We start from the raw sequence: 27,743 nt of genomic DNA on the forward strand, positions 1-27,743 counted from the left end.
CTCAAGGAAAGGGACATGTACAATGTTCTTCCAGAGGATCAATCTGAGGCCCTGGGAGAGGAGCTGCAGAGGTATATCACACTCGTTTCATATTAGTCTTTGGACAAGTAATGCCCAACAGAGAAGATGTTGGCTAAGACAAACATCTGTCTGTACAAGTTGCTTTTGCCAGTTTGAGTTAAGATGAATACATTTATCTCATTGCTAAGTTGAGAACGAGGAGCGAACCCACATTGTTTCTGTGAAAGTAAAGGCACTTGAGTCACGTCTGCTTTCTTTTGGTTTTTCACGTGATGTTCACCCCAAAAACTAACGTAATTGCTAGAAGTGACTGGGATTCTGTTAATCACTTGCTGTTTGACGCACCAGACTGCGTTCAGTGCTCTCGTAGCTGTAAAGTAGTTGGTGATGTGCCATCAAATCATTACGCTTCATGGAAAGAGCTGCTGGGCATTTTAAGTGAAATTAAGTGACTTTTTCTCGGCTCCTTTGTGGGATTAACCAATTTACTGGAGTTTGTACTTTAATCTTCACTGTTATTTTAAATGTGAAGTAGGCTGTAACCCCAGATATTGAATGTGAAAGAAAAATTTGGTGAACAGAAGTATTCTGGTTTCTCTTTGGAAGATTCTAGGGAACTTATGCTCTGACACAATACTCAAAGACTGGATTAATGTCCCTGTGCATATGTGTCCTCTTAGATGTTGGGAGCACGAAGTTAGAAAAGCTGCAAAGGAACTCCAGAAGCCAAAACTCAGCAGAGTTCTCGTTGAGTGCTTTGGAAAGTCCTACGCAGTGGCTGGGTTGTTTCAGTTTTCAGTGGTATGTTCAGGTTCAGTTCTGGTAACGGATAAATTAGAGTTTGGCTGCATATTTTACTGAGAACTTTTGTTTGTCTTTGACATGAAGGAAGCTATTAAGGTGATCCAGCCGCTGCTTCTGGGTAAAATAATCCAGTACTTTGAGAATGATCACCCAGACGATCAGAGAAGTCTTCACATGGCGTACGGTTACGCTGCTGCGATGTCCGTCTCCACCTTTGGACTGACGATCCTCCAACATCTTTACTACTATCATGTCCTAAGAATTGGCATGAAGATTAGGGTGGCCATGTGTCACATGATCTACCGAAAGGTCAGTGAGGATTCGGCAGACTTGAAGCAGAAATGAAGCTTTATTTGTTCATTTTTCTAAAGCTATTGTCCCTTTTATTGAGACGTGCTGCTGAAACACTTTCAGTGAAACTCACCAGAAAGGGAAATTTCTCTCATCAGGCTCTTCGTCTCAGCAGCGAGTCCATGGGACGAACGACCACTGGACAGATAGTGAACCTCCTTTCAAACGATGTCAATCGTTTTGATGAGGTACGGTGACATAAACCTGTGTTTTTCTTCGCTATATGTTTTAGCTGACATTAAATCCAGTCAAACCTTTAGTATGTATGTATGACAGGCTGAGTGTATGATCTGTAAGAATAAAGAAAATAATATAAGGCGTCCAGTGTGACCATCATTGCTCACTGTCTCTAGATCACCCTCAATCTGCACTACCTGTGGGTGGGACCTCTACAAGCAGCGGTGATCGTCGTCTTCCTCTGGCATGAGATCGGCCTCTCCTGTCTGGCAGGCATGGCAACGATTGCACTCATGATGCCTGTACAAGCCTGGTTTGGAAAGCTCTTTGGCATCTTCAGGTAAGAAACAAGATAACTGAAAATGTAAATGATAATTTCTAATTACTTTTGTATTTTCCCCTTTTAACCGCAAGCGCTGCGTTTCTTTGAACATTAGGAAGAAAACAAACAGTAACTGACATGTTTTTATTTTTGTCAGGAGCAAAACGACGATGGTTACTGATGAAAGAATCCGTTTGATGAACGAGGTGGTGTCTGGCATCAGGATAATTAAGATGTACGCCTGGGAGAAACCATTCTCGGCTCTGGTTACTGAAGTCAGGAGGTAAGGTTAAAAGTAGTATCTTTTGTAAAGAATTAACAAACATTGGGCTTTTTTTTATTTTTTATTTTATTTTTGTTTAAGTCTTCATGATTGTTATGAACAGTATTCAATTCAAGCTTGTGTATCAAACACCATATTTCCCCAGAGCTGTGGGTTCACCTGTGACCCCAGACAGGAATTTTCTGAGTGCAGTAGAGACAGCTGCAGGCCTTCAAATGCTTGTTTGTTTTAATTAAACCATTCCATTGGATTCTCGTTATCATGTCAGAACGTACAACCCTGTAGTTTCCCTGGCTTTACCCTGGGGTGATAGGACAGGTTGCAAAGGTGTAATGAGGCTCGGATGTTGTCGTCATTCACCGTAAAATGTGATGATCAACAAGTGTGAGTTACAGCAGGACACAGAAATACTGAAGCTGTGGTTTTTCCTCTATTTTACTTACGATGAAGGTCAGAAACGACTACACGGAGTAGCTTTTTACAAATGTTCTGTGTTTTTCATTTATATTTAGTATGTATTGCAAATACGGCATGGTTTTTTGTTTTGTTTTTTGGGGGTGAAAGGTCCCACAGAAATGGTCAAGTCAAGAATCAATGCGACACAGTTGGTGAACAGAATGAAGGGCGGATACAGAAATATTGGCAGTTATTTGAACTGTCTTGATTTAATGTGTAGCCACTCCCATTTGATTGAAACTGTTGCCAAGTCAGCCTCGTAATCCCAACCAGACTGAGTTGCAATGTATTTTCTAAAGATGGAAGTAAAAGCAGAAAACCCCACAAACAACAAAAGACAACCTGCGATGAAGTCTGTTCGGTGAAGAAAGATGGGTGTCGACTTCAGGCAGTCGGTGCTTGTAGAAGAAAAGAAAAAAATATTGCATTAATTGATATATTTATTGAAGTTAAGGCAAGGCAAGTTTATTTGTATAGCACAATTCAACAACAAGGCGATTCAAAGTGCTTTACAGAGACATTAAAACAGTAGAAATAAAATGCATGATTTAAATTTTAAACAAAAAAGAAAGAAATAAGAACAATAGATAAAATCAGAGAAATAAAATGCATGATTTAAATTTTAAACAAAAAGAAAGAAATAAGAACAATATAAAATCAGTAATTAAAATGTGATTAAGTTTTGAGCTTTATTCAAACGCAGCTAAAAAATGGGTGTGTCTTCAACCTGGACTTAAATACACTGAGTGTTTCAGCTGATCTGAGGCTTTCTGGGAGTTTGTTCCAGACATGTGGAGCATAGAAGCTGAATGCAGCTTCTTGCAGTTTAGCTTAATTTGTCCATTTCCATTTCAGCTCCTGAAAAAAGAAGGAAACTTTCGTTGTTCATATCAAAGAGCTGCAATTCCTAAACCCTTTCAGAGTTAAATGCGCTCAAACTAAAGCATAGTCTTTGCTTTAGGTTTATGTCCAGAATTGAACTGTGGCTTGAAGATGAAAGGGCAGAAATAATAGAAACTGTCAGTTCCCATCCCTTTCCAGACCTGACTTTGCTACTTCTGTCCTAATTTGTTTGGTATCCTTCTCTTTAAAGATCGTGCAAATCACAAGATTGACTTTAACCTACTTAAGACCTGAAAGGTCACCAAACAAACGAAACAAACGCCCGCTTTTAGCTTGGCAATGAATTTGTTTCTCTCTGGGAGCACTCTGACCGTCGTCTGAAGGAGCTACGACACCTGCGCAACTCCGCTTGAAAACAAACCTCCAGATAAATGAAATGCTCTTCTTTCCTGCTCTTATTCTGTCATTAACCAAGCAGTTTGGGCTGTGCAGGCTCAGCTCTGGTGGTAAATAAATCATTATTCAGTTAATTGTTTTATTTGTCAATGTTAGGTTCATCAAGACACTGTCTAATTATAGTTACTGATAGCTGGATCTGGTATCTTAATCGGTCAGTAATCGACACTTACATTTGGCTTTGTTGGTATCGGCACGTTCTGTACCTTCTCTGTGAGAAATACTCACAGGAGGGCCTCCCTTTGCTTATTTTTTAATGAATTGGCTTGGAACTTTGATTCTAAACTGATTAAATCCTCTATGGTACCTCAGAGCATTCTCCACTCTGTCTGAATCTTTAGATGAAGAGGAACATTTTGTTTGGTTTAAATCGACTGGAAGCCCCTGTGATCACTCACGGGCTGGATCTTGCTTTCACGTTGGTGGTGTCCCTGAGCTTTGTACCTAAGAAAGACTTGTATAAGGACTGTTAATAGATTACTATATAACCACGAAAGATTTCTGCAGGTTTCAGGAGAAGATGAGACATTTGTAATGCTGATTTTCACATAGTCTGTAGTTACCGTGGTGAGCGTTTGCTGCAAAGCGTGCGTTGGTACCAGAAACAAATCTTTTACTTTTAAGTATCGTGGTTCATTATCCATTCATGTGATCCCAGTTCAATATTAGTGATCTTAGTGTAGTGTTTTATCGCCATCTATTCAAAGTAGACGGTGCAATGAGCATCTCTTTGTCCACAACAGTCACTAACTATTAGGATTTGAAGGATAAGCCACTTTTCTTTTCTGCAACAAAACTGTCAACCGACAATGAATGTTGGGTAATGAATAACAGGTGCAGGTGGGGAAACACTTACCACAGTAACTTCGTCCTCAGAGACGCATCAACTACTCTCTAAGAATACATCTATTTATGGTAAAAATCTGTCTTGATGTTTGAATAAAGGTTTTCTGACCAGGAGATGTTTGTAAAGATGAAGCAACACAGATAGGATTCTTATTTATGAGGTTCTGCCCGATGAAACGTGGTATGCCCTGCAGAACGAAATGTCCTGAAGAACAGAGAGGAAAAGACTTCACATTACTGATCACTGATGGAACACAGATGTCTCGGCAGTAATGTGTAAACAGTGAAAGATTCATAGTTTATTAAAAACTTTCATGCCAACCGTGTGGTTTAATATGTTTTGTTATACTTGATTTGAAACGCATTTCTTCGAGCCTGCTTGTGAGATTTAGATTGAGATGCACAATACTTTCTGATGAAAACGATGCTCCTCAAGCTTTGTCTCCGAGCTCACACACTGAACGTTTTCTCATGTTTACCAGGAAAGAAATCGGTCAGATATTGAAGAGCTCCTACCTTCGAGGGCTCAACATGGCTTCTTTCTTCGCCAGCAGCAAGATCACAGTCTTCTTTACCTTCACTGTCTTCGCTCTCCTGGGCAACCCCATCACTGCCCGCAGTGTGTTTGTCACGGTGTCCCTCTACGGCACAATTAAGCTCACGGTCACCCTGTTCTTCCCTCTGGCCATCGAGAAGCTATCAGAGACCGTAGTGAGCATTCGCAGGATCAAGGTAATTTTTCTGTCCTTATCTGACAACTGTGAAATTCCAAGTTTGTCAGGGAGCTGATAAACCTTTCAATGTTTTACCAAGATTACTTTGGTGAGAGTTTTTCTGTTGGTGCTCATTTTGTGAATCTGTTTCAACATGAACGTTACATAAACGTATAATTGAATTCCAAGACTCGAGGCAAAGGAAGCAATGCTCAATTGCTCAATAAATGGTGTAATGAGTAAGCATAATCTGCAGCAAGGATTACATAACATCACGGGAAGCAGCTGTGTAACCTGCTCTGGCCTTGAATAAATAATGTGATGGGGGGGTGAAGAATATTTTTATCCCACTATGGGTTTAGGGCAATGAAGAGTCTTTGAGGTGTTGATTCAAGTCAGATTTGTGTGAGAGGTGTTATCAGTGTTTGGGCATTGCTTAAAAAATGTTTTGGTAATTATTTCCCTCCCAGAATTTCCTCCTTCTGGAAGAAGTTGAGAGACATCACTCTGGTCTGCCCCTGAAGGAAAGAAAAGAAAACTCTGTTGTGATTGAGAAACTGACCTGCTACTGGGATAAGGTGAATAATCCAGTGTTTTAATGATATTTTACAGTGATGTAGAGCCTTTTAGAAGCTGGTGAGTGCATTTCTAAATCTGTAAAATAGTCATTCTCTGTGTTTGTTATTCTTCCAGAGTTTGGACTCTCCATCTCTGGAGAATATCACCGTCACAGCAAAACCTCATCAACTTCTGGCTGTAATTGGACCAGTGGGGGCTGGAAAGGTCAGTACATTCGTGTAAACCAGTTAACTTTCCAGTTGGCCGGTTAAAACCGTGTTGTTGTGTCAGTCTTCCATAACGCCCACGTTCCCACCAGTCATCCCTGCTGAGCGCCATCCTGGGAGAGCTGCCTCGTGATACAGGGAAGCTGACAGTCGAAGGTCAGCTGACCTACGCTTCCCAGCAGCCCTGGGTGTTCCCTGGAACCATCCGCAGCAACATCCTGTTTGGGAGAGAACTGAACCCCAAGAAGTACGAGAGAGTCCTGAGAGCCTGCGCTTTGAAGAAGGTGAGACGTAACCCTGCAGCTCAGCACCTGAGGCTGTTAACCACCGAGTGTTTGCACTCGGCCCTGTTGATGGGACCGTTTCAGAATTACTGTGGATTCTGTGTTCATTGCCATGTCTACATGCCATTGAATGTTGCGTTAACTCGGTTTTGAATTATGCAGAAGGATAGCTTCTGGAAACATAGTGTGTGCCAGACCTACAGGACAGGAAGTGAACTCTTGTGCTTACAAGCCAGAATTCCATTTCACCGGTAAGTTTAAACACCAACTGGATCTGACCAGTGAATATGACTCATTAATGCATCCAGTGTTGCCAGCACTTCAAGGAAGTCATTGACTCCCACAGAACTCTCAGTTGCAGTTGCACACTGTTAAACTGTTCATTTAGTCTTTTCACTACCCAGCGTCAAACTCATGAGTCAAAGCTTCCACCCACCCTCATGTGTGGAGGATATGCTTACCTTGAACAGCTGATGTCGGAAGATGAGAGGTTCTACCCATTTGAAATTACTGCATCCAATTCATTGCAGTGATTTTCATGTCAAAATATTTCTTGAATAAACTGCAAATCATGTCAGTTGAGGTTCCTTTTTATTGAATGTATCAGTATTTTACTGATGACTAGAACATAACCCAAGACGTGCTGTTAGAATGCAATCCAAAATGTATTGAATGCTAGCATGGTGGTCACTTACTTTTTTTCTTTGACACACCATACATGGCATTTGTCTTTAGCCTCCACTGTCTCTGAATGCAGGACCTGGAGCTGCTCAAAGATGGAGATCTGACAATTATTGGGGACAGAGGAGCCACACTCAGCGGGGGGCAGAAAGCTCGCATCAATCTGGCCAGGTATGAACACAGTCACAGCTATGTCACGCAGCAGGAACGGAGGCAACAAGAGGTTTTGTGTTTTTGTTGTCACATTGTACACGTACCGTATTTTCTGACTTCGGTATTTTTCCGCTAAACTGAAAGTTTTAATGTGCTCGATTGTTTTTCAGGGCTGTGTACGAGGATGCAGACATCTATCTCCTGGATGATCCTTTAAGTGCCGTGGATGCAGAAGTTGGAAAACATCTGTTTGAACAGTGAGTGAAGATGACTTCTTTCCAAATGAGCAATGTGTTCAAGCCCATATACATAGTAACTCTGTACAGTACTGTATTTGTATGTGTAATTATCGTGCCACCATGATGGAGAGCTGAGGATCGCTGTTAACAGCCGTCTCTATTATCACTTGCTACTTTTAAAGCATTTTTCAGGATAACTGGAATGAATGCTTGCATTGCTTGAACAGTTCATCATCGCCAGATTTAGGCTCCTCCTCTTATGTGCTCACAGTGCCGACAGCTTAGCTCCATTGTTGTTGCGAGATGATGAGAAACATGATTCACAGCTGGAAGGTGTCAGAAATTGTTTTAAAACGTTTATACTTCTTAGAATATAAGCCTTTTTTTTTTTTGCATAATTCTTTGCATTCCCCAACATTCAAATTAATGGTGAAAGCTTCAAATCCTTCAGAAACTGACTACACACAATCCACAGCACACAGAGACATGCACTTATACACACCACAGTTGTACCACGTTGTGAGGACTTTGTTTTTTGTGTGATCAAACACAACATGCCATTTTAACCCTTACATTAAACTCAACGCACCATCTTATCCATTATGAAGCCCCATTTGATCCTTAACCTTACATTGAAGTATTTGCTTGTCACATTTCAGCTCACGTGCAACTGTTCAAATCCGCGGCTCTGACGTAAACCCTCTTTGTCACATTAATTTGGGGATTTGTTCAACCTTTGACCTTCCTCTTGCCGTGCTGTTCACGTCATCGATCAGCAGCCACACAACTGTTCCCAAGAACAGGATCTACTAGTTTATTTGTGCTGTACCTTCTCAGAAAGCGAGGAACCCAGCTCCTCCAATTTCTGCCCGTTGAGCTGAGCAGGCCTGGTTCTCTTTCTGTATTCCAAGCCACTTCCATCTGACACATGACACCCTGTCAGTTTGCATAATAAGCCTTTCTGCATGGGTCACAGTACATGCCAACCAGTGCAGGGTTTAGCAAAGCTCAATATGAGGTTGTGCAAAAGGAGTCCTCGCAAATGTTTTCAGCCATTATCTCTGTGTGTTTATGAATTGATGACATGATGCCTACTTTTCACACAGCGCTGTCCTCATTGTAAATAACATCTGGTTTCAAAAAGGCCTTTTTTTTTTTTATATACATATATCTTTCAATTTTGTTTGCTCACCTTTTACGTTTTCATCTGCAAAATTAATTCTATGAATTACTGTATGACTGTATAAAAGAAAAATACACTTTTTGTTGCTTTCACAACGAAAAACAAAGAAGCATTTCTCAAATAACTATCTGAAAAGAAAGGGAAATTACAAAAAGATGCACATCTGCTCATCACCTTTTATGTGTGCTTTTAACGTGTCTGCAAATAGTCTGTCTTTTTTTCTTTTTCACACATTAAACTGAAGTGATGTGTGTCTGTGTTAACACTCAGGTGTATTTGTGGCCTGCTGAAGAACAAGTGTCGTATCCTGGTCTCACACCAGCTGCAGTACCTGAAGGCAGCCGACCGCATTCTTGTCCTCAGGGAGGTTTGTACCCTTTTCCTGGGAAAACTGGAGATATTTGTTTATTTCCTCACCTGCTGTAACGGCGACCTTTTTACTATTTGTCTTTTCTAAATGACTTAGTAATAATTCATTAAGACACAGAAAAATGTTAACGTATGGGAAGAGTTCTGCTCACCTTTCACTTGGTATTCTTTTTCTGTTTTTCATATAGTTTTGATGTTTGTGTCTTCAGGGTCACATTATTGGACAGGGAACATACAGCGAGCTGCAGAGTTCTGGGCTGGATGTGGTTTCTCTGCTGAGAAGTGACGAGCAGGACCGGTGGTCTTGTTCATCTGACCTGGACCAAGTGTCTTTACACAGCCAGAGGACCAATTTTTCACACAGTTCACAGTGTTCTTACCAAAGCCTCTTGCCATCAGACCAATTTCCTGTATGTATATTTACAAAATTAGAATTGGCTTTATAAAAAGCAGATATATTTTCAACTCGTGTAGCTTTCTGTCTTTTTAAATGTTTTTTTTTTTTAATTTAAGATGTCCTTGACAATGCATTTTCTATATTCATTATACACATGACTATTTCTCCAATTTACCCCTTTCAGTCATGAAATCTTGCATTGAGCCAGTTTACAAAGGAAGTCAGAGCTCTGGGTAAAATCTAAATGAAAAAACAGTATCTCGTATTCAATCGAGTGTCATTTGTAATTGTGCGGTGAAAAATCTGATCAAAATGAGATTTTAAGGTCAGAAATGGGGTTTTAAAAAGTTTGGGAGAGGGACAAAAGATTCAAGGATTCAGTATAACTATATATTTTATATCCTCAGGAAGTATGCCTGTAAAAATAGACAAAGCTGTGCAGGGGAAATTCCTTCATCAGCTCACAGATGCTGCATGCTCCATTTTTAATGTCAGCACAGAGGTGAAACACAAGCTTCTGGCACCGTGATGCTTTGGGAATTTTTGGCATATGTGAATTTTACATGCGGTTGCGTCATAACTTGGTTTGCAGGTTGAAAAAGTTGGCATCGCTGCAGAGGAGATACGAGCTGAAGGAAATGTTGGCCGCCATATTTATGTGAAGTACTTCACAGCAGGCTATAATCCAGTGGTTTTAATGGTTATCGTCCTGCTCTGTATCATAGCAGAGGTGAGAAATGTTACCAAACCATACCTTTTTTTTTGTTTTACTAAAAAATAAATCTATGCAGTCACTGTGGCGCTGTGCACTGGTCGCATAGAGTTTGCCATTTGGTCGTTTCCAATCATTTTAGAACCAGAAGTTTATATTTTGAAAATTATGACTCCCACCTTTGAGAATGTTTTTTTTTTTTTTTTTTCTCAGTTGACATATCAAAAAAGTTAAGTTGAATCATTGGGATCGAAGCTCATTGAGTTTCCTTTTGACAACAGATGAATGTGTCCATCTTTACGTACAGTCCGATTGTTCTGCTCAGTTTTATTTGTTTGTTCCCAATTTGAACCTTTGAACTGTACTATAAAAGTTTTTCTTTCCATAGGCTGCATACATCCTGCAGGACTGGTGGTTGGTGTACTGGTGAGGAATTTTTCTTTTCTATGCAATTCTGTTGTTTCTCATCAGTTAGAATTTGTCTTTTAGTCTGTTGTGGGTTTTTTTTGTACAGGGCAAGAGAAGAGTTTTCCAACAGAACGGCTGTCTCCATTAAGAATGGCTTTAATGTAACTCGTTCAAATACAGAGCTTAATCTCACCTTTTACCTTGGGATTTATTCAGGTATGCCTTCGATTTCTGATCTAGCTGTACGCGCTCTGCTGTCGACTAATGTCTATGAAGTCCGTGTAAAGTAGAACTGAGCGGTGTGACCCACAGCGCTCCGTCTGCTTCCTCTTGTAGGTTTGACAGCAGCTGCCGTGGTCTTCGGTTACATCAGGAGTTTAGTGATATTTCGCGGGCTGGTGAAATCGGCGCAGACTCTGCACAACAACATGTTCAGCGCTGTCCTCCGCACGCATGTTCGCTTCTTCGACGTCAACCCTATAGGTGAGCATGCTCAGGGTTTCTTTTACTTTGAGAGAAAGAGCTGCATTAGATGCCGCTGTCAGCCAACATGACTGCTGGTAAGAAAGTAAACTTTTGTCCTGTGGTGTAGGAAGAATTCTCAACAGATTTTCCAAAGACATCGGCCAAATGGACTCCATGCTACCCATGACCTTTGTGGACTTCTACCAAGTGAGAGCTGGTTACTGGGTTAGGATTACTGTGCATGCAAACTTTGCCTTAAATTGGCTTCTTTGGGGCGGCTCTCATCCACCAATCAGATTGGGCTTGGTTCGACTCGTGGCTTCTCCGCATCACTTGTCGAATCGTCTTTTGGCAAAACACTGAGCCCCACGTTCCTTACTAATGCGTAAGAATGTGTGAATGTTTAGAACGAAGCACTGTGTAGCGTGCTGTATTGAGTGAATGTGGCATGTGCTGTGAAAGCGCTTCGACTGGTTAACTACACTAAAAGTACAGTCCATTTACCATTTATCTTTCATAACTCCTCACAATGTGATGTTTTCCTCAGTGTCTTTTACAGAATGCTGGCGTCGTGGCTGTTGCAGCTTCAGTCATCCCTCTCATCCTCATCCCTATCGTGCCCCTGTTTTTATTCTTTCTGTACTTGAGACGCTACTACCTCCATACGTCACGTGATGTCAAACGCCTCGAGTCAACAAGTACGAGCAATTACTTTTAGATTTGATAATAGGGATTTGCTGAATACCATTGCAATACTCTTATCCTCATAAGGTCCATCCCTGACTGTTAGGGACATATAGGTTAAATTTGAGGAGCACAATGAGTTTGAGTGTGTGTGTTGCAGAGGGGGTGGTTCATATGGGAGTGGGCGTGTGTGCGTGCGTAAAGGTGTGGACTCACCGGTGACACAGATGATAGAGAGTCAGGGTTGGGAGTAGCCATAATTTTGTTGACCGCCACGCCACATTTATTCACTCATCACCTTATGTATCCGTTTGATCCGCTGGTTTTCATCTTTACATTAATTCATCCTTGCTGCGCTGTGATAACTCTGTGCGGTTTGTTAAATAAAAGCAACAAAAGCATATCTTGGATCTCAGCGCATCTCTTGCAATAAACCAGTAGCGCGTCACAAATAAAGGAACCTAAGGACCCAACCTCAAACCAAGAGCAGCTTAAAGGTTTGTGTTGGAAGCCGCAACATTTGTCAACAAAAACTGGCGTGAAAAGAAAAAAGTGAAAATCATCAAGCCGCTCCAAGGAACCAAGTCACCACGCGCCGACAAGCCCGAGAACAAAGGCGCCACAGCTAAGTGCCACACCACGCCATCCATTCACCTGGGAACAGGTAGGCCTGAACCTGTTAATTGTTTGTGGATTAAGGAATCCGCTTCGATTGGAATGCATTGTGTGAAATGAGGACAATGTATTAAATGGATGTTACGCTGGTTGCAAGACGCATTGATGGTGGCGCAACTTCTCCGTGCTTGATTGGATTCTGATGTCGGGACTTGGTGGCATAAGTGGCGGCTGATGTTGTCTAAAGGCCAATTGCTTGTTGAAATTGCTTGGATCGAATCTGCACTGTCAATGAATTTAAAATGCAATGTCTATGGATGGATTTGAATACGCTCTTGAATGAATTGTGATTGTGTTGCTTCATACAAAATACAATCTAAAGGAAATGAGTCAAATAAACGCTGTTACTGAATTTCAAACATGGAACGTGAAAAAAGGGAAAGCAAACTGACGGTCAAAGCTTTGGAAAATAATATCGCACGGTTCCAGCATGAGCGCAAAAGTGCCGTTAATAAAATCAAGGAGCTTATCCCGCAAATAAAAGCGCACATTAACTCAAAAGAAAATGTAACTGGAATCTCCTCACAACTGAATACTGCACTGTGTAAAAAGGCTACACAACTGCACAACGAATTATTGCCACTACTTCCTGATGATGAAGATAAAAAACTAAATGAGTGGTTTTCAAGTATTATGGATTACAGTGATGCATTCAAGGAACAAGTGGAAAAATGGATAAAGGAAAATCCGCATGAAAAATCGAATGAATTACCACTACAGACAAATACTTCTGAACAACCAACAAAGGAAATAAACCATGCAGTACAAATTCCTGTCGAAAAAAGCAAGGTTTTGTCTGTTTTTGATCCTCAGGATGAACTACAGCCCTGTGACAGCATCTCAAATGCAACCAAGAAATCACGCTCATCTGTTCGCTTAACAACGGAAAAAAATCTTGCAGTTTTGGCAGCAAAACAAAAGGCATTAAAGGAAAAGCATGCATTGGATGAAGAGGAGTTAAAGCTACGCAAAAGAAGAGAACATTTTTTACTGGAAAATGAAATTGCTGAGGAAATGGCAATACTAAGTGTTATAAAATCACAAAGCGGTGTTGGCAGTAAAGCAAAGTCAAAGGTTTCGGATGGGAGAGGTTTCGGATGGGATGAACTCATACATGCTCAAAACAACAGCTTAATGTCAAAGCCACTGAATTTGTTCCATCACTGCCAGTTAAACCAAAACCCATTGCAATTGAAACCACACAGATAGCTGTGAAGCCTAAAGTCACTCACTTACCTGAAATAAAAGATCTCCCAGGTCCTTCGTACATGCTCCAACGGTATCTAATGGCTCCTGAAGATCCTATGACCAATGTTACACAAACTGATGCATCCCAAAATGACAGTGTGCTGGACATAATGAGGAAACAAAATGAAATCTCAACACTTTTAATGCTTCAGCACTTCCAAAAAGGGAAATTCCCATTTTTGATGGTAACCCACTCAAGTATTATTAGTTTATTAAAGCTTTTGAAAATGGAGTTGAGCGAAACACCAATAACAACTGTGACAGACTCTACTTCCTTGAACAGCACACCAAAGGGCATGCAAAAGGGCTAGTGAGGAGCTGTCAGCACATTGAGTCGGGCAGAGGTTATGTGAAGGCAAAGGCTCTCCTGAAAGAGCACTACGGCAATGAGCAAAAGGTGGCAGCAGCGTACATGGAGAGACCCTTGTCATGGCCCACTATTAAAATGGAAGATGTGAAGGCCCTCCAGGAGTACGGCCTCTTTCTGCGTGGATGCTGTAATGCTATGGAGGATGTGCAATATTTAAATGATCTGGACACACCCACAAACATGTTGGAAATCATCAGAAAACTGCCGTACAAACTCAGAGACTGCTGGAGGTGCCACGCATGTGACCTGCAGGAAAGTCACAACAGAAGAGCAAAATTTATGGATATTGCCAACTTTGTTGGAAAACAGGTGAAAATTCTGACTGACCCTGTGTTTGGAAACATTCAGGACACTGTTATAACAACCAAACAAATGAAACACAAACCTCACCCTCGCTCCAGCATCAGAGGAACCGGCTTCGCTACCACAGTGAATCGTGTGGAGAGAACAGCTCAACATGTGAATAAAGCTACAGACATACAATCACCAGCTAAGAAGATCTGTCCCTGCTGCACTGGAGGACACACATTGGATGTGTGTGCGCGGTTGGAAAAAATGTCACACAAAGAGAAAATTGACTTCCTAAAGGAAAATGGTGCTTGTTTTCGCTGCCTGTGTATAGGACACATCAGGAGAAATTGCCAAAGGAAGATTTCCTGCTCGAAGTGTGGCCAAAGACATCCAACTGTGCTCCATAAGAACAGTGTCACTGCAGAACCGGCTGAGAGAGGCACCCAGATTACAGTGGATGACACCTTGGTTTCCAGTGGGCTTACAGGGGCTGATGAGATGGATTGCAAGCTTCCTATTGTGCCAATCCAGGTGAAGGCAAAGAAGGGCAATAAAATCTTTCTCACATATGCCTTTTTGGACCAGGGAAGTACTGCAGTGTTCTGTACTGAGAGTCTGAAGCAGAAGCTCAATTTGTCTGGGAAGAGAGCCAACATTCTTCTCAGGACCATGGGACGGGAAAAGGTGGTCAGTAGCTACATCGTACCAGAGCTGGAGGTGGCAGCACTTGAAGAGGACAGCTTCATTGAGTTGCCAAAAGCGTACACTCAGTTATCAATGCCAGTACACAAAGCAAACATACCCACAAATAAGGATCTGACAAGGTGGCCATATTTAAAACACATCTGCTTACCACGGATTGAGGCTGGAATTGAGTTGCTGATTGGAACGAATGTCCCACGAGCCATGGAACCGCTGGAAGTCATCCGCAGTGAGCATAATGGACCCTACGCTATAAGGACAGTGCTGGGCTGGACGGTAAATGGACCACTGACAGGAAACGGTGGAAGGGCCAATTACTGTGAGCAGTCAGTAACTGTGAACCGTGTGTCCATTGTGAATTTGGATGAACTGTGGCAACAGCAATTTAAGATGGACTTTCCAGAATCAGCTGTGGAGGAACAAGTGGGTCCGTCCAGGGAAGACCTGAGGTTCATGGACATGGTCACAAAGTCAGCCAAACACCTCAATGGTCATTACCAGGTTGCCTTGCCTTAGCATGCCAAACCTCAGCATGCCAAATAACAGAAAAGTGGTGGAACAGCGTCAAAACCATTTGAAGAGGAGGCTCCAGAGGGATCCAGTGTTTTACAGGGAGTATAACACCTTTATTAAGGATCTACTTGGCAAAGGCTATGCTGAAAGAGTTCCTGATTTAGAGCTGGAAAGAAATGATGGCAGGGTCTGGTATGTACCACACCATGATGTTTACCACCCAACAAAGAAAAAACTCAGAGTTGTGTTTTTTGTGGGGCCAGTTACAAAGGACAATCTCTGAATGAAGAGCTGTTGCAAGGACCTGATCTAACCAGCTCACTAATTGGAGTTGTGACCAGGTTCAGGAGGGAACCTGTGGTCATCATGGCTGATATAGAAGCTATGTTTCACCAAGTGCAAGTGCCCCCAGATGATGCTGATCTGCTGCGATTCCTCTGGTGGCCACAAGGAGACTTGAACCAAGCACCATGTGAATTTAGGATGAAGGTACACCTTTTCGGAGCTACATCCTCTCCTAGCTGTGCCAACTTCGCCCTCAGGAAATGTGCAGAGGATTTTGGTCATGAGCATAAGGAGGAGGCGGTAGACAAGCTGCAGCACTGCTTTTATGTGGATGATTGTTTGGTGGCAGTTGCAACAGAGGAGGAAGCACTGACCCTCAGTCATGAGCTCATGTCTCTGTGCGCTAAAGGGGGATTCTGTTTGACCAAGTGGAACAGCAACAGATCTGAAGTGCTCAAGGCCATCCCAGAACCCCGCAGAGCTAAAAGCATGGAGCAGTTGGACCTGGACCGGGAGTTTGTGCCCATGGAAAGAGTGCTGGGTGTAGAGTGGTGCATCAAGTCAGACACCTTCAAATTCAAAATTGTATGGAAGGACAGACCACTCAACCGTAGAGGCATCCTTTCAACTATAAGTTCTATTCATGACCCTCTGGGCATGTTAAGTCCCCTTGTTCTTACAGCAAAAAGGATCTTGAGGGATTTGTGCAGAAGAGGAGTTGATTGGAATGACCCCATACCAGAGACTGTCTCCAAAGAGTGGCTTAAGTGGGTGCAAGGGCTTTACCTTTTGGACAACTTTGAGCTACCCAGATGTCTAAAACTTCTGGAGTTTGGAGATGTTATTACTGCGCAACTACACCATTTCTGCGATGCTTCTGAGGAAGGCTATGGTACAGTCACTTACCTGCTGTTACAGAATGAGCACCGCCAAATGCACAGTGCTTTCATTATGGGAAAGGCTCATGTTGCCCCACTGAAGACAGTTACAATTCCAAGAATGGAACTGATTGCTGCAACAATGGCCAGCCGCATGAATGTCCTGTGGGAGAAAGAGCTACACATGAGTCTTAAGGAATCTGTATTTTGGACTGATAGTGCTTCTGTGCTGAAATACATTAACAACGAAAGCTCCAGGTTCAAAGCGTTTGTTGCTAATGGTGTTTCGGAGATACTGAAATCATCTCGCCCTGTCCAGTGGAGGTACGTGGATACAGCTTCAAATCCAGCAGATACAGCATCCAGAGGTGTCAAAGTGGAGGCATTTCTGAAGGACAGACTCTGGTTAACGGGACCTCCGTTTCTTTGCCAACCTGAAACAGAATGGCCTGTGAACCCCGAGCCTGTGAGCCATCTCCCCCAGGACGATACAGAGGTGAAGAAAAGTGCTGTTGTCAATGCTGTACAAGCTGGAGAGGATCCCACTACTCACCTGATCCATCATTATTCCTCATGGATCCGATTAAAGAAAGCTGTTGCGTGGTGGCTGAAATACAAGGAATGGTTGTCGTCCTGTTGTAGGAAGAGAAAAGGCCTGATAGTCAATCACAGTGAAGAGAGTATGCGGCAACAGAGAATAATGGAGAAGGAAAGGAGCAAAAGCGCAGCTGTCCTGGGAGCTCTGACAGTGGAGGACATTGACAAGGCTGAGCTGGCCATAATTCAGTTTTGCCAGAGGAGAAAGTTTTTGGATGAGCTTTCGTGTCTGGAAAAGGGACAAAATGTCAAGAAAAGTAGTCACCTGTACAAGTTGTGTCCAAGGCTGGAGGATGACTTAGTAAAGCAGCACTGCCTTTGGAGTCTAAGCATCCTATTATTCTCTCAAAAGACCTTCATATTTCTACCCTGCTGCTGAGAAATATACATCAAGAGGTAGGACACAGCGGCCGCAACCACATGTTGTCCAAGCTCAGGGAGAAATACTGGATGACAGGAGTAAGCACTGCCATTAGGAGAGTTCTGTCCAAATGCACCATCTGCATAAGACTTAATGCAACTCCAGTTTACCAGCAGATGGCAGATTTGCCCACAGACCGGCTCAAGCCTGATGAACCCCCATTCACTTGCGTGGGAGTTGATTTATTTTGGACCTATTGAAGTGAGGAGCAGGAGGAGTACAGTGAAAAGGTATGGTGTCATATTTACCTGTCTTGTATTGCGAGCTATTCACATCGAGGTGGCACCTTCTCTGGACACTGACTCTTTCATAAATGCACTAAGGCGTTTTGTAGCCAGAAGAGGACAGGTCCGTGAGCTGCGTTCGGACAATGGGACAAATTTTGTGGGTGCAGAACGTGAGCTAAAAACAGCAAGCACAGGTGCATGATGTGTTACTCCAAAAGGGCATTAAGTGGACGTTCAACCCCCCTGCTGGATCACATCATGGAGGAGTGTGGGAAAGGCTGATAAGATTGGTGAGGAAAGTCCTGAACTCCACCCTAAAGGTACAGCGCTTGGATGAGGAGGGACTCCACACAGTTCTATGTGAAGTGGAAGCCATTATTAACAGCAGGCGCATCACCAAGGCCTCTACGGATCCTGACGACCTGGAAGCACTGACACCGAACCATCTGTTACGGCTTAAAAAACAGCCTTCATTACCACCTGGAGAGTTCCAAGCAGCAGACCTGTATGCACAGAGAAGATGGAGACAAGTCCAGTACATATCTGATCTGTTCTGGAAGCGCTGGACAAAGGAGTACCTGCCTCTGTTACAGGAACGCCAGACATGGACTGGGGTCCAGAGAAACCTTGTCGCAGGAGATCTAGTTTTGCTTATGGACAGTACTGCACCTCGTAATTCTTGGATTATGGGACATGTTTTGCAAACCTTTCCGGATCGAAAGGGGTTTGTGCGTCAAATTCGGATTAAGACAAGAACCAGTTGCTTGGACAGACCAATATCCAAGGTGTGTCTGTTGCTTGAGAAGGAGGCAGCATGAGGACGTTGCTGACCTCTATGGATTTTGTGTTTTACGGACTTGAACCAGACTTTGTACTAATCGGTCATAGAAATGACCAGAAGAAGGAATATTCTGTGTGATGGCTTATTCATGGACTTGAGCAATTTATTAGTCATTTTTTGCATTTTCTGAAATTGATGTGATTTATTATGTCCCCTATTGTGTTTGAAATGGGAATTATTATGTGTGACCTAATAATTCGGGGCTGGTGTGTTAGGGACATATAGGTTAAATTTGAGGAGCACAATGAGTTTGAGTGTGTGTGTTGCAGAGGGGGTGGTTCATATGGGAGTGGGCGTGTGTGCGTGCGTAAAGGTGTGGACTCACCGGTGACACAGATGATAGAGAGTCAGGGTTGGGAGTAGCCATAATTTTGTTGACCGCCACGCCACATTTATTCACTCATCACCTTATGTATCCGTTTAATCCGCTGGTTTTCATCTTTACATTAATTCATCCTTGCTGCGCTGTGATAACTCTGTGCGGTTTGTTAAATAAAAGCAACAAAAGCATATCTTGGATCTCAGCGCATCGCTTGCAATAAACCAGTAGCACGTCACAAATAAAGGAACCTAAGGACCCAACCTCAAACCAAGAGCAGCTAAAAGGTTTGTGTTGGAAGCCGCAACACTGACACTTGGTATACATGAAATTCATTTGTACATATAAGTTGCATTTGCGTATAAAGTTTAGTGTGGTACAAATGCAAAGAATGAGAATTATACACGAATATGAAACTTGAGAGGATTTATATTTTTTGTTTTTAATTCTTTCCCGCAGCTCGAAGTCCAGTCTTCTCCCACCTCTCCTCGTCTCTTCAGGGTCTGTGGACGATCCGGGCCTTCAGAGCTGAGGAGAGGTTAAAGAAAACCTTTGATGCCCACCAGGACCTGCATTCAGGTTTACACTTTTCTTTTTCATGGGCTGCATGTAGACTTTTTTCGTTTCAAATCACTGAGGGGAAATCTGTCAGTGAACGCAGCATCTCTGTGCTGATAAAAAGTGGTGTTTCGTGATTTTCTTGTTTCAGAGGCGTGGTTTTTGGTCCTGATGACCTCCCGCTGGTTTGCTCTTCGCCTCGACAATATTTGTTCGGTATTCATCACCCTCGCAACATTTGGCTGCATCCTGTTCAGAGATGGTGAGGAACTATGGGCGCAGAAGACTCCATACATCATGCAGCCACACTTTAGATAAATTAGTTTTTTAGTCGTACAGGACAAGTTTTCCCCTTACACCTACTTCTGATTGCATCCTTTCTGGTTTAACAAGTTATTTTGAATTCATGCCTTTGCTACAACAGATTCATATAGCTTCATGCAGATGACACCCAGCTTCATATCTGCAGCTGTATGCTGGTTTTAATAAAACAAAGCGCTGCAGACAGTTCACTGGTTTAAATCCACCAAGGATACCAAAACAATGCTGACTGTGAGGTGCCTGGAGGAGCTCTAGAGTCCTTTTTTTAAATTTTTTTAAAAAAAATTTCAGTTATCAGTTGCCCTCAAGTTCTTTTTCCATTTCTCAATGGACTCTCTTTAATTAGGTCTGGAGGCCGGGCAGGTGGGGCTGGTGCTGACCTACGCTGTGACCCTCATAGGAAACTTCCAGTGGACAGTGAGACAGAGCGCTGAGATGGAGAACATGGTAAGAGCTTGTGTTTGTGTGGTTATTGCTGGTCAGGCTCTGATTTAAAACCCGACAAGGTTTATAAATGGCTGAACTTGGGTGATAAAAGCTTTTTATCAAGATTTATTTCCACGTGTTGTTTCCATGTTTCCACAGTAGCCTAGAAGGGCCAACCAAACAAGGGCTTCGAGTGGACTTTTGGCATTCTTAATACATCCCTCTGAGTGAAGGAAAATAATGGAAATGATGATGTCTGCAATGTGCAAGTTTGCCACTTGAGGATACTAGACTTTACAAACTGGCACACTCAAACTTCAAAGCTGCCGTTGGCAGATTTTCAAAATTCCGAGTCTAAAGTCGGAAAATTCGAACTGATACAACTTTCAGGTCCCTCCCCCTCTGTGGACGAGGTTGTGCACGTGAGTTCACACCAGTGTGCGCGCACACAAGCTGGGGGCAGACTCACGCTCAGCATGGAAGACGTGGTTGGTGACTGTTCTGCTCAGATAATAGATCAATAATAAACCTAACGTGATTGGTTAAAAACAGCCGGGAGCGCTCGATTTTTGCAAGCACGATTACAGGCTTCAGAGGGAGCTACAGAATTCGGGATTTTTCCTAAACAGCCTATTTAATATTCTACTTCCAGAATCCCATGACAGTTCAAGCTAATATGACTAAAAAAAGTTGCCGACGGCAGCTTTAAAGACTTATTTATGGTTTATGGTTGCACAGAGTTATCCGTCGTTGTCAGCCTCCACAGAGTGGAATACCGGGTATTTTAATGAATGCAGGTGGATTCGGGGCAGTCCCTAAAAGCTCACAACGGCATGTGTTGGTCAAAAGTTGGTTGAAAGTTTGTGTAAACTGAAAAGGGCAAAAGGCATCATCGGACGTCGCCGACAAAAGGCAAAATCATCTTGGTTTGATTTTCTTTGTTTCAGATCTTTGAAACAAAAGCCATTGCCCGGTTTATTTTAATATACAGTGTCGCCATGTGACTGGGAAGAGTTACAACAAGTAGATGTGTGCTTTGCAGGGGCTTTAAGATAACCACCACAGAGAGGATCGCAGAACAAAAACAGAGTAAATGGTGATAGAATAATCAAGGTAGAAGATAAAAAAAGTCATACTTGGAAAGAACCTTTTGTACTTTCAGATGACATCGGTGGAGAGGGTGGTGGAGTACACAGACCTTGAAAGCGAGGGACCATTGGAGACTCAGAGGCGTCCATCCTCTGATTGGCCGAGCCATGGATTGGTGGTCTTTAATCAGGTGAACTTCTCCTACCGCACAGAAGGCCCGCTGGTCCTGAAAGACATCAGCGCCATATTCCAACCCAGCGAGAAGGTGACGGACGTCAGCTAACACAGTTACTGTGCGCGTTTGTCGATACTCACTCCGGGTGATGGGCACTCACAGATCTGTTGTCTTTCCTGTGTGTCAGGTCGGTATCGTGGGAAGAACGGGTGCAGGGAAAAGCTCCCTGATCTCAGTGCTGTTCCGCCTGGCAGAGCCTCAGGGAGAGATCTACATCGATGGCATTTTGACCTCTGCGATCGGCCTCCATGACCTGCGCCGGAAGATGTCCATCATTCCTCAGGTACACATAAGCTGACAATTCAACTGCCTAAATAAAAACAACATATTGTTTTGAAATGGTCTTGAATTTGTTCAGATACAGAGTATCATAATTTTTCTTACTTCTATAAGGAGTTATTTTCGATGACACTGTTTGGGTTCAATTTTGAAATGCTCATATTTAAGTGTGAAATAAACATTGATTCAGCCTTCACAAATTAAGATTAACATGTGTCAGTATGAGAGTAGTTAGGAGGTCGACGGTTCTCCAGCCGCACTGCAGTCGCCCCCGCGGCCCTCAAGAAGTCTGCTCGCAGCGGCAACAAACGCTAGCACTCCAACTAGCTTCAAGCCGTCACCTACCATAAATGGTGCTAGCCAGCCAGCTAGCCTACAGCGACGCCCACTTGGGCACACGTTGGGGCTGAGCAACTCGGAAAGCTGGGCTCCGGAGATTCTGTGAATCGGAGACTCTATCATGAGGTTTGTTGCACTACCTGGTGCAATTACCTACAGTACATCTGGAAAAAAGGTCCAGGATTGTATCGGACAGATTCCACGCTTGCTTGCACAACACCCTTCCGTTCGCACAGTAATCATCCATGCGGGTGCCTGTGACGTCATGGACAAAACATCAATTAAACTACAACAGGATTTCGAAAGCCTATTTTCTGTTGTTGAGAACTTGGGGAAATATTGCATCTTGTCCGGACCAATACCAACACAGAGGCGCGGCTGTGAGCGCTTCAGCAGGTTATATAGTTTACACAAATGGCTACAGAACTTTTGCACGGCAACCTCCAGGGAATATGTGAACCAATTCGACAGCTTCTGGGGAAACCCCCACCTCCTCAAAGCTGATGGTTTACACCCCAATAGAGCAGGAGATATGAAATTGATAACAAATCTCACAAATCACCTCTCACAAATCCCCCCTTTTTCAGACTGACTAGTCAACTGCCCCCCAAACCCACCTGACCTGCCCTCCACTGTCACCTCACCGTCCCCATGCCCCCCCTCTCGGCACACACCCCTCTGTTACCCAATCCCGACTAGAATTAGCAACAGACCCCCTACGACCCCTGGAGCCATCATACAACGACCCAGCCTACAAAACCTCCGGACTCCTGTACGCACAAACTCTCCCAACTCCACAGCCACTCTGACCGTGAAAGCTGCGCTACTAAACGTACGCTCTCTGACTAACAAGAGCTTTGCCGTAAATCAGCTCATTTCGGATGGTAACATTAATTTTATGTTCCTCACCGAAACATGGCTGAATGATAACGGATCAGTGACTCTCATCGAGACTTGCCCCCCCAACTACAATTTCCATTATGCCACAAGACAAAATAAAAAAGGAGGTGGCGTGGCCATTCTCTTCGACGACAAGTTCACATGCAGCCAGATAAATCTAGGCGCTTTCCCCTCTTTTGAATACCTGGCATTGAAAGTCAATACAGACCACAGACTAATTATTGTTGCCCTCTACTGCCCACCCAAACCTTCTCAGTCTTTCCTTTCCGATTTTTCCACTTTCCTATCTGAGGTAGTCACAAACCATGACAGAGTTATTATTGCTGGAGATTTTAATGTCCATGTAAATAAGGCAGGTGACACGTTCGCCAAAGAGTTTTTATCCATTTTAGACGATTTCGGGTTAGTCCAGAACGTATCCGACCCAACCCACCTCAAAGGAAATACGCTTGACCTACTCATTTCACACGCATCTAGCGTTGCAAACATCTCTGTCACGGACGTCGGAATCTCTGACCACTATTGTGTGCTATTCGAGTTCTCCCTGTCAACAGCCACCGCTAATAACTGCGTTATTCGCAAACGCCGTCTCAACGCGCTTGCGGAGCAAAAAATCAGTGACCTCATTAAGTCCACTGATATTTTAAATGGCCACCATACACCCAATGAAATGGTCGATAGTTTTAACACAATTTTAAGGAATTTTATAGACGAAGTAGCACCAATTAAAACAAAAACGAGGACTAGAGCTAAAATTTCACCATGGATAAATGATTCACTTCGAGCTTTAAAGAGACAATGCAGAGCTACTGAACGACTCTGGAGGAAAACCAAGTTAGAAGTTCACAGAGTGTCCCTCAGAGAAAAGATCTCCATCTATAACAATGCTGTGCGCCTGGAAAGAAAAGCTTATTTTTCCCGAATCATAACGGACAATAAAAATAACGCCAGAGTTCTATTTTCCACCATTGACCACCTCCTAAAACCCACTCCAACAAACGATCTCCTCACCACAGCGTCAACTGAAAAATGCGAGGAATTTGCAGCATTTTTTATTAAGAAGATAGTCGACATCCGGGAAGGGATTGGGGACTCTGTCCCCAACGACATCTCACCAGACCCTCTCCGAAAGCCGCCCAGCCTCCCATATTTTAGCCCGATCACCGAGGACGATCTCTATAAATTAATCAAGGACAGCAAACAGTCAACCTGCAGCCTCGACCCTATTCCCACTTTTTTCCTGAAAAACATTTTTAGCTGTCTCTCACCATACATACTTGATATTATTAACAGCTCCATTCTCACTGGCATTTTTCCCAACTCGTTCAAAACAGCTATAGTCAAACCACTCTTGAAAAAAGCAAACCTGGACCAAAGCATCCTCAACAATTACAGACCCATCTCCAACCTTCCCTTCCTCAGCAAAATCCTAGAAAAAGCAGTTTTTAAACAATTAAACGCATTCCTTTCCGAAAATGACATTCTGGAAAAATTCCAATCTGGGTTCAGAGCAAACCACAGCACTGAAACAGCTCTGACCAAAATAACCAGTGACCTCAGACGCAACACTGCTGCAAACAAGGTGTCAGCCCTGATTCTCCTGGACCTTAGTGCCGCATTCGACACATTAGACCATAGTCTACTTTTACACCGCCTTGAATCATGGGTGGGACTGTCCGGCCATGCCTTAAACTGGTTCAAATCGTACATCACAGACAGAACTTTTTTAGTCAGCATCGGAGATCATGTGTCCAGCAAATACGATGTGCCCTTTGGTGTTGCTCAGGGAAGCTGCCTGGGCCCTCTCCTCTTCTCCCTATACATGCTACCCCTGGGCAGTGTCATCAGGGAGCACAACATTGATTTCCACAGTTACGCGGACGACACCCAATTATATATCGCCATCGAGCCAAACCATTCCACCACCATCTCTGCTATATCCACCTGCCTCTGCGCCATCACCAAGTGGATGAACAGTAACTTCTTAAAGCTAAACGAGGAAAAAACAGAAGTTTTACTGATCGGCCCCCCGGATAAACGCCAAGCACTTCACCATTGCCTTGGTGACTTAAAAGTGCACACTAAAGACACTGTTACCAGCCTTGGCGTGATCTTTGACCCCGACCTGAGCTTCCGTCCCCATATTAACAACATTATCAGATCTGCCTATTTCCATCTTAGAAACATTGCCAAGGTGCGTGTATATGTCTCCATTCAAGATGCTGAAAAACTTTTGCACGCCTTTGTGACCAGCAGAATCGATTACTGTAATGCACTCTTCACTGGTCTCCCAAAAAAAATACTTGATAAGCTACAACTCTTACAGAATAGTGCGGCACGATTGCTTACAAAGACCAGGAAGAGAGAGCATATTACCCCTGTCCTGGCAGCCTTACATTGGCTGCCTATACCTTACAGAATCGATTTTAAAGTTCTTTTAACAGTGTTCAAGGCCCTAAACGGTCTCGCCCCTCCATACATCTCTGACATACTGTCCTTTTACACCCCTACCCGTTCCCTCAGGTCAGCTGACTCCAAACTCCTGAAAATTCCACCTCCCCCACCAAAAAAGATTGGTGAAGCCGCATTTGAGTTTTACGCACCCAAAAAATGGAATTCCCTCCCCTTGCATATTAGAACAGCCCCCTCTGTGGACACTTTTAAGAAACAGCTCAAAACACATCTTTTTACTCTTGCATTCCCTTAGCTGCCGTCATTCGTTTATCAACACTCTTTTTTTCTGTTCCCCGTTGTTTTTAGTCAATTTGTGTGAAATTTGTTTAATCTCTGTATTGGTTTTTAAATATTTATTTTAATAAGTTTGATTTTAATTTTCATTACCTTTTTTTAACCTTATTTCTTGTGTCACTGTGCTCTATTCTTTGTTGCTTTTAAATTTTGTTTTTTTTTTATTCTTTTATTGTTAGAGCACTTTGAGCTGCATTCTATGTATGAAAATGTGCTTTATAAATAAAATTATTATTATTATTATTATTATTATTATTTTTTTTTTTCTTCTTCTGTGCTTCTATCTGTTAAGATGTGCTGAATCTAAATCTCTGACTTCTCCCTCTCTGCTCTCCAGGACCCGGTTTTGTTCACCGACACTGTGAGGAAGAACCTGGACCCTTTCGACCAGCACACTGATGAAGACCTGTGGAAAGCTGTGGAAGAGGCTAGTATCAGCGATCACAGTAGAGTTTAGTTACTGGTTGCCATTGCAGACGGACACCGAACAGGTTTGTCCTGAACGTTCCTCCATGTTTGATCCAGGTGCAGCTGAAGTCTGTGGTGGAGGAGCTGCCCGGGAAGCTGGAGACCGTTCTGGCCGAGTCCGGCTCCAACTTCAGCGTGGGTCAGAGGCAGCTGGTGTGTCTGGCCCGAGCCATCCTGAGGAAGAACCGCATCCTCATCATCGACGAGGCCACGGCTAACGTGGACCCCAGGTAGTAAAAACCACGACATATGAGGCACTCAGAGCTCAGGTCAGGGGCTCTGTAGTTGTTGTTGTTTTTTTTTAAATGCACACCTTGTTGCTACAGGACAGACGAGCTGATCCAGAAAACCATACGGGACAAGTTCAGAGACTGTACGGTGCTGACCATCGCTCATCGCCTCAACACCATCATAGACAGCGACCGCATCCTGGTGAGCCTTCTGTCTCTCTGTCGCTTGTATGAGTAAGAATTGAAAATCAACCATTTACATTGTTTTCACCTGTTTTAACTGCGTTTCCTCTAAATATAAATAGTTAATCCCATTAAAGTTAACTTTCTATACATGTAAATGAAAGTACATTGTATTTATTTTAATCCTTACAGCCACAATTCACTGTGAGTGACCAATCGTAAGTTTTTTTTTTTTTTCTCAAACACCCATTTCTCTTATCTTTTAAAAGCAAAGGAAAGTAAAGGTTTATATTTCCTGAGTTCATAACTTTTGTGTTGCTGTCTGTAGTTTTAGAGCCAGATGTGGTTTAATCACCTGTTCAAGATGTTTTTTTGTTTTTCAAAATATGCTTGACGGCCACTCTTGATATTTTGGATTTATCCATTTAGATATCATTTAAAAAATAACAAGAAAAGATCTTGGCTTACCACTTTTGGGCTTCACACTGCTTTAAGGTTCTGGACGGTGGTGCTATCCAGGAGTTAGACCGACCCTTTGCCCTCCTGCAAAACAAAGAAGGCGCTTTCTACGAGATGGTGCAACAGACGGGCCAGACTGAGGCAGCAGCCTTGTTGGAGTCAGCCAGACGGGTGAGGTGGAAAAGAACCTGTGATGCCTGACAGAAAGAAAATGAAAATCCACATCTTAATTTTGGTAGATGTTCTCCCAGTTGAATAATCGATCAACTTTTCTCCACATTCCCTCAGGCGGCGTATAAAACACAGGCCTCTTGACAGCCTCGTGGCAGATTAATGAAAGGCTCCTTGTTTAACTGATTGCAGATGTAAGTCGTGCCTAAGAACACATGGCCTTCCTTCAATTTCATGAACAAGAAGATTGTTAACCCTGAAAGACTCCAGTGCCATTCAACAAGTAAAAAATGGACGTCATGGTAGAATTGCTGGGGAGTAAAAGGTGCTTTCTAATG

The 27,743-nt window shown here is 43.0% G+C and overlaps 1 protein-coding gene across 1 annotated transcript; it reads left to right on the forward strand.

The window, feature by feature from the left end:
* LOC142391201 (ATP-binding cassette sub-family C member 4-like) lies at positions 1-27,435 on the forward strand. The gene is made up of 29 exons (XM_075476977.1): positions 1-71; positions 702-822; positions 910-1,134; positions 1,275-1,364; positions 1,530-1,693; positions 1,833-1,958; positions 5,042-5,291; positions 5,743-5,850; positions 5,966-6,055; positions 6,150-6,341; positions 7,099-7,193; positions 7,346-7,432; positions 8,868-8,964; positions 9,176-9,376; positions 9,956-10,093; positions 10,464-10,501; positions 10,590-10,699; positions 10,820-10,966; positions 11,076-11,155; positions 11,496-11,646; positions 19,459-19,578; positions 19,709-19,819; positions 20,225-20,325; positions 21,467-21,658; positions 21,756-21,911; positions 26,232-26,321; positions 26,420-26,592; positions 26,689-26,794; positions 27,271-27,435. The coding sequence occupies exons 1-29, from the start codon at positions 16-18 to the stop codon at positions 27,433-27,435; spliced, it is 3,780 nt and encodes a 1,259-aa protein (XP_075333092.1). The 5' UTR covers positions 1-15.
* The last annotated feature ends 308 nt before the right edge of the window (positions 27,436-27,743 follow it).

The sequence above is a fragment of the Odontesthes bonariensis genome, chromosome 11 (genome assembly GCF_027942865.1).
Source record: "Odontesthes bonariensis isolate fOdoBon6 chromosome 11, fOdoBon6.hap1, whole genome shotgun sequence".
In the NCBI taxonomy this organism is placed as follows: domain Eukaryota; kingdom Metazoa; phylum Chordata; class Actinopteri; order Atheriniformes; family Atherinopsidae; genus Odontesthes; species Odontesthes bonariensis.

What these genes read in the sequence shown, in the direction of transcription:
- LOC142391201 (XM_075476977.1), top strand. Translation starts at nt 16, where the DNA reads ATGTACAATGTTCTTCCAGAGGATCAATCTGAGGCCCTGGGAGAGGAG. An exon ending in GACCAGTGGGGGCTGGAAAG is followed by an intron (nt 6,056 to 6,149) that starts GTCAGTACATTC and finishes CGTTCCCACCAG; the next exon opens with TCATCCCTGCTGAGCGCCAT. An exon ending in TGCCATCAGACCAATTTCCT is followed by an intron (nt 9,377 to 9,955) that starts GTATGTATATTT and finishes CTTGGTTTGCAG; the next exon opens with GTTGAAAAAGTTGGCATCGC.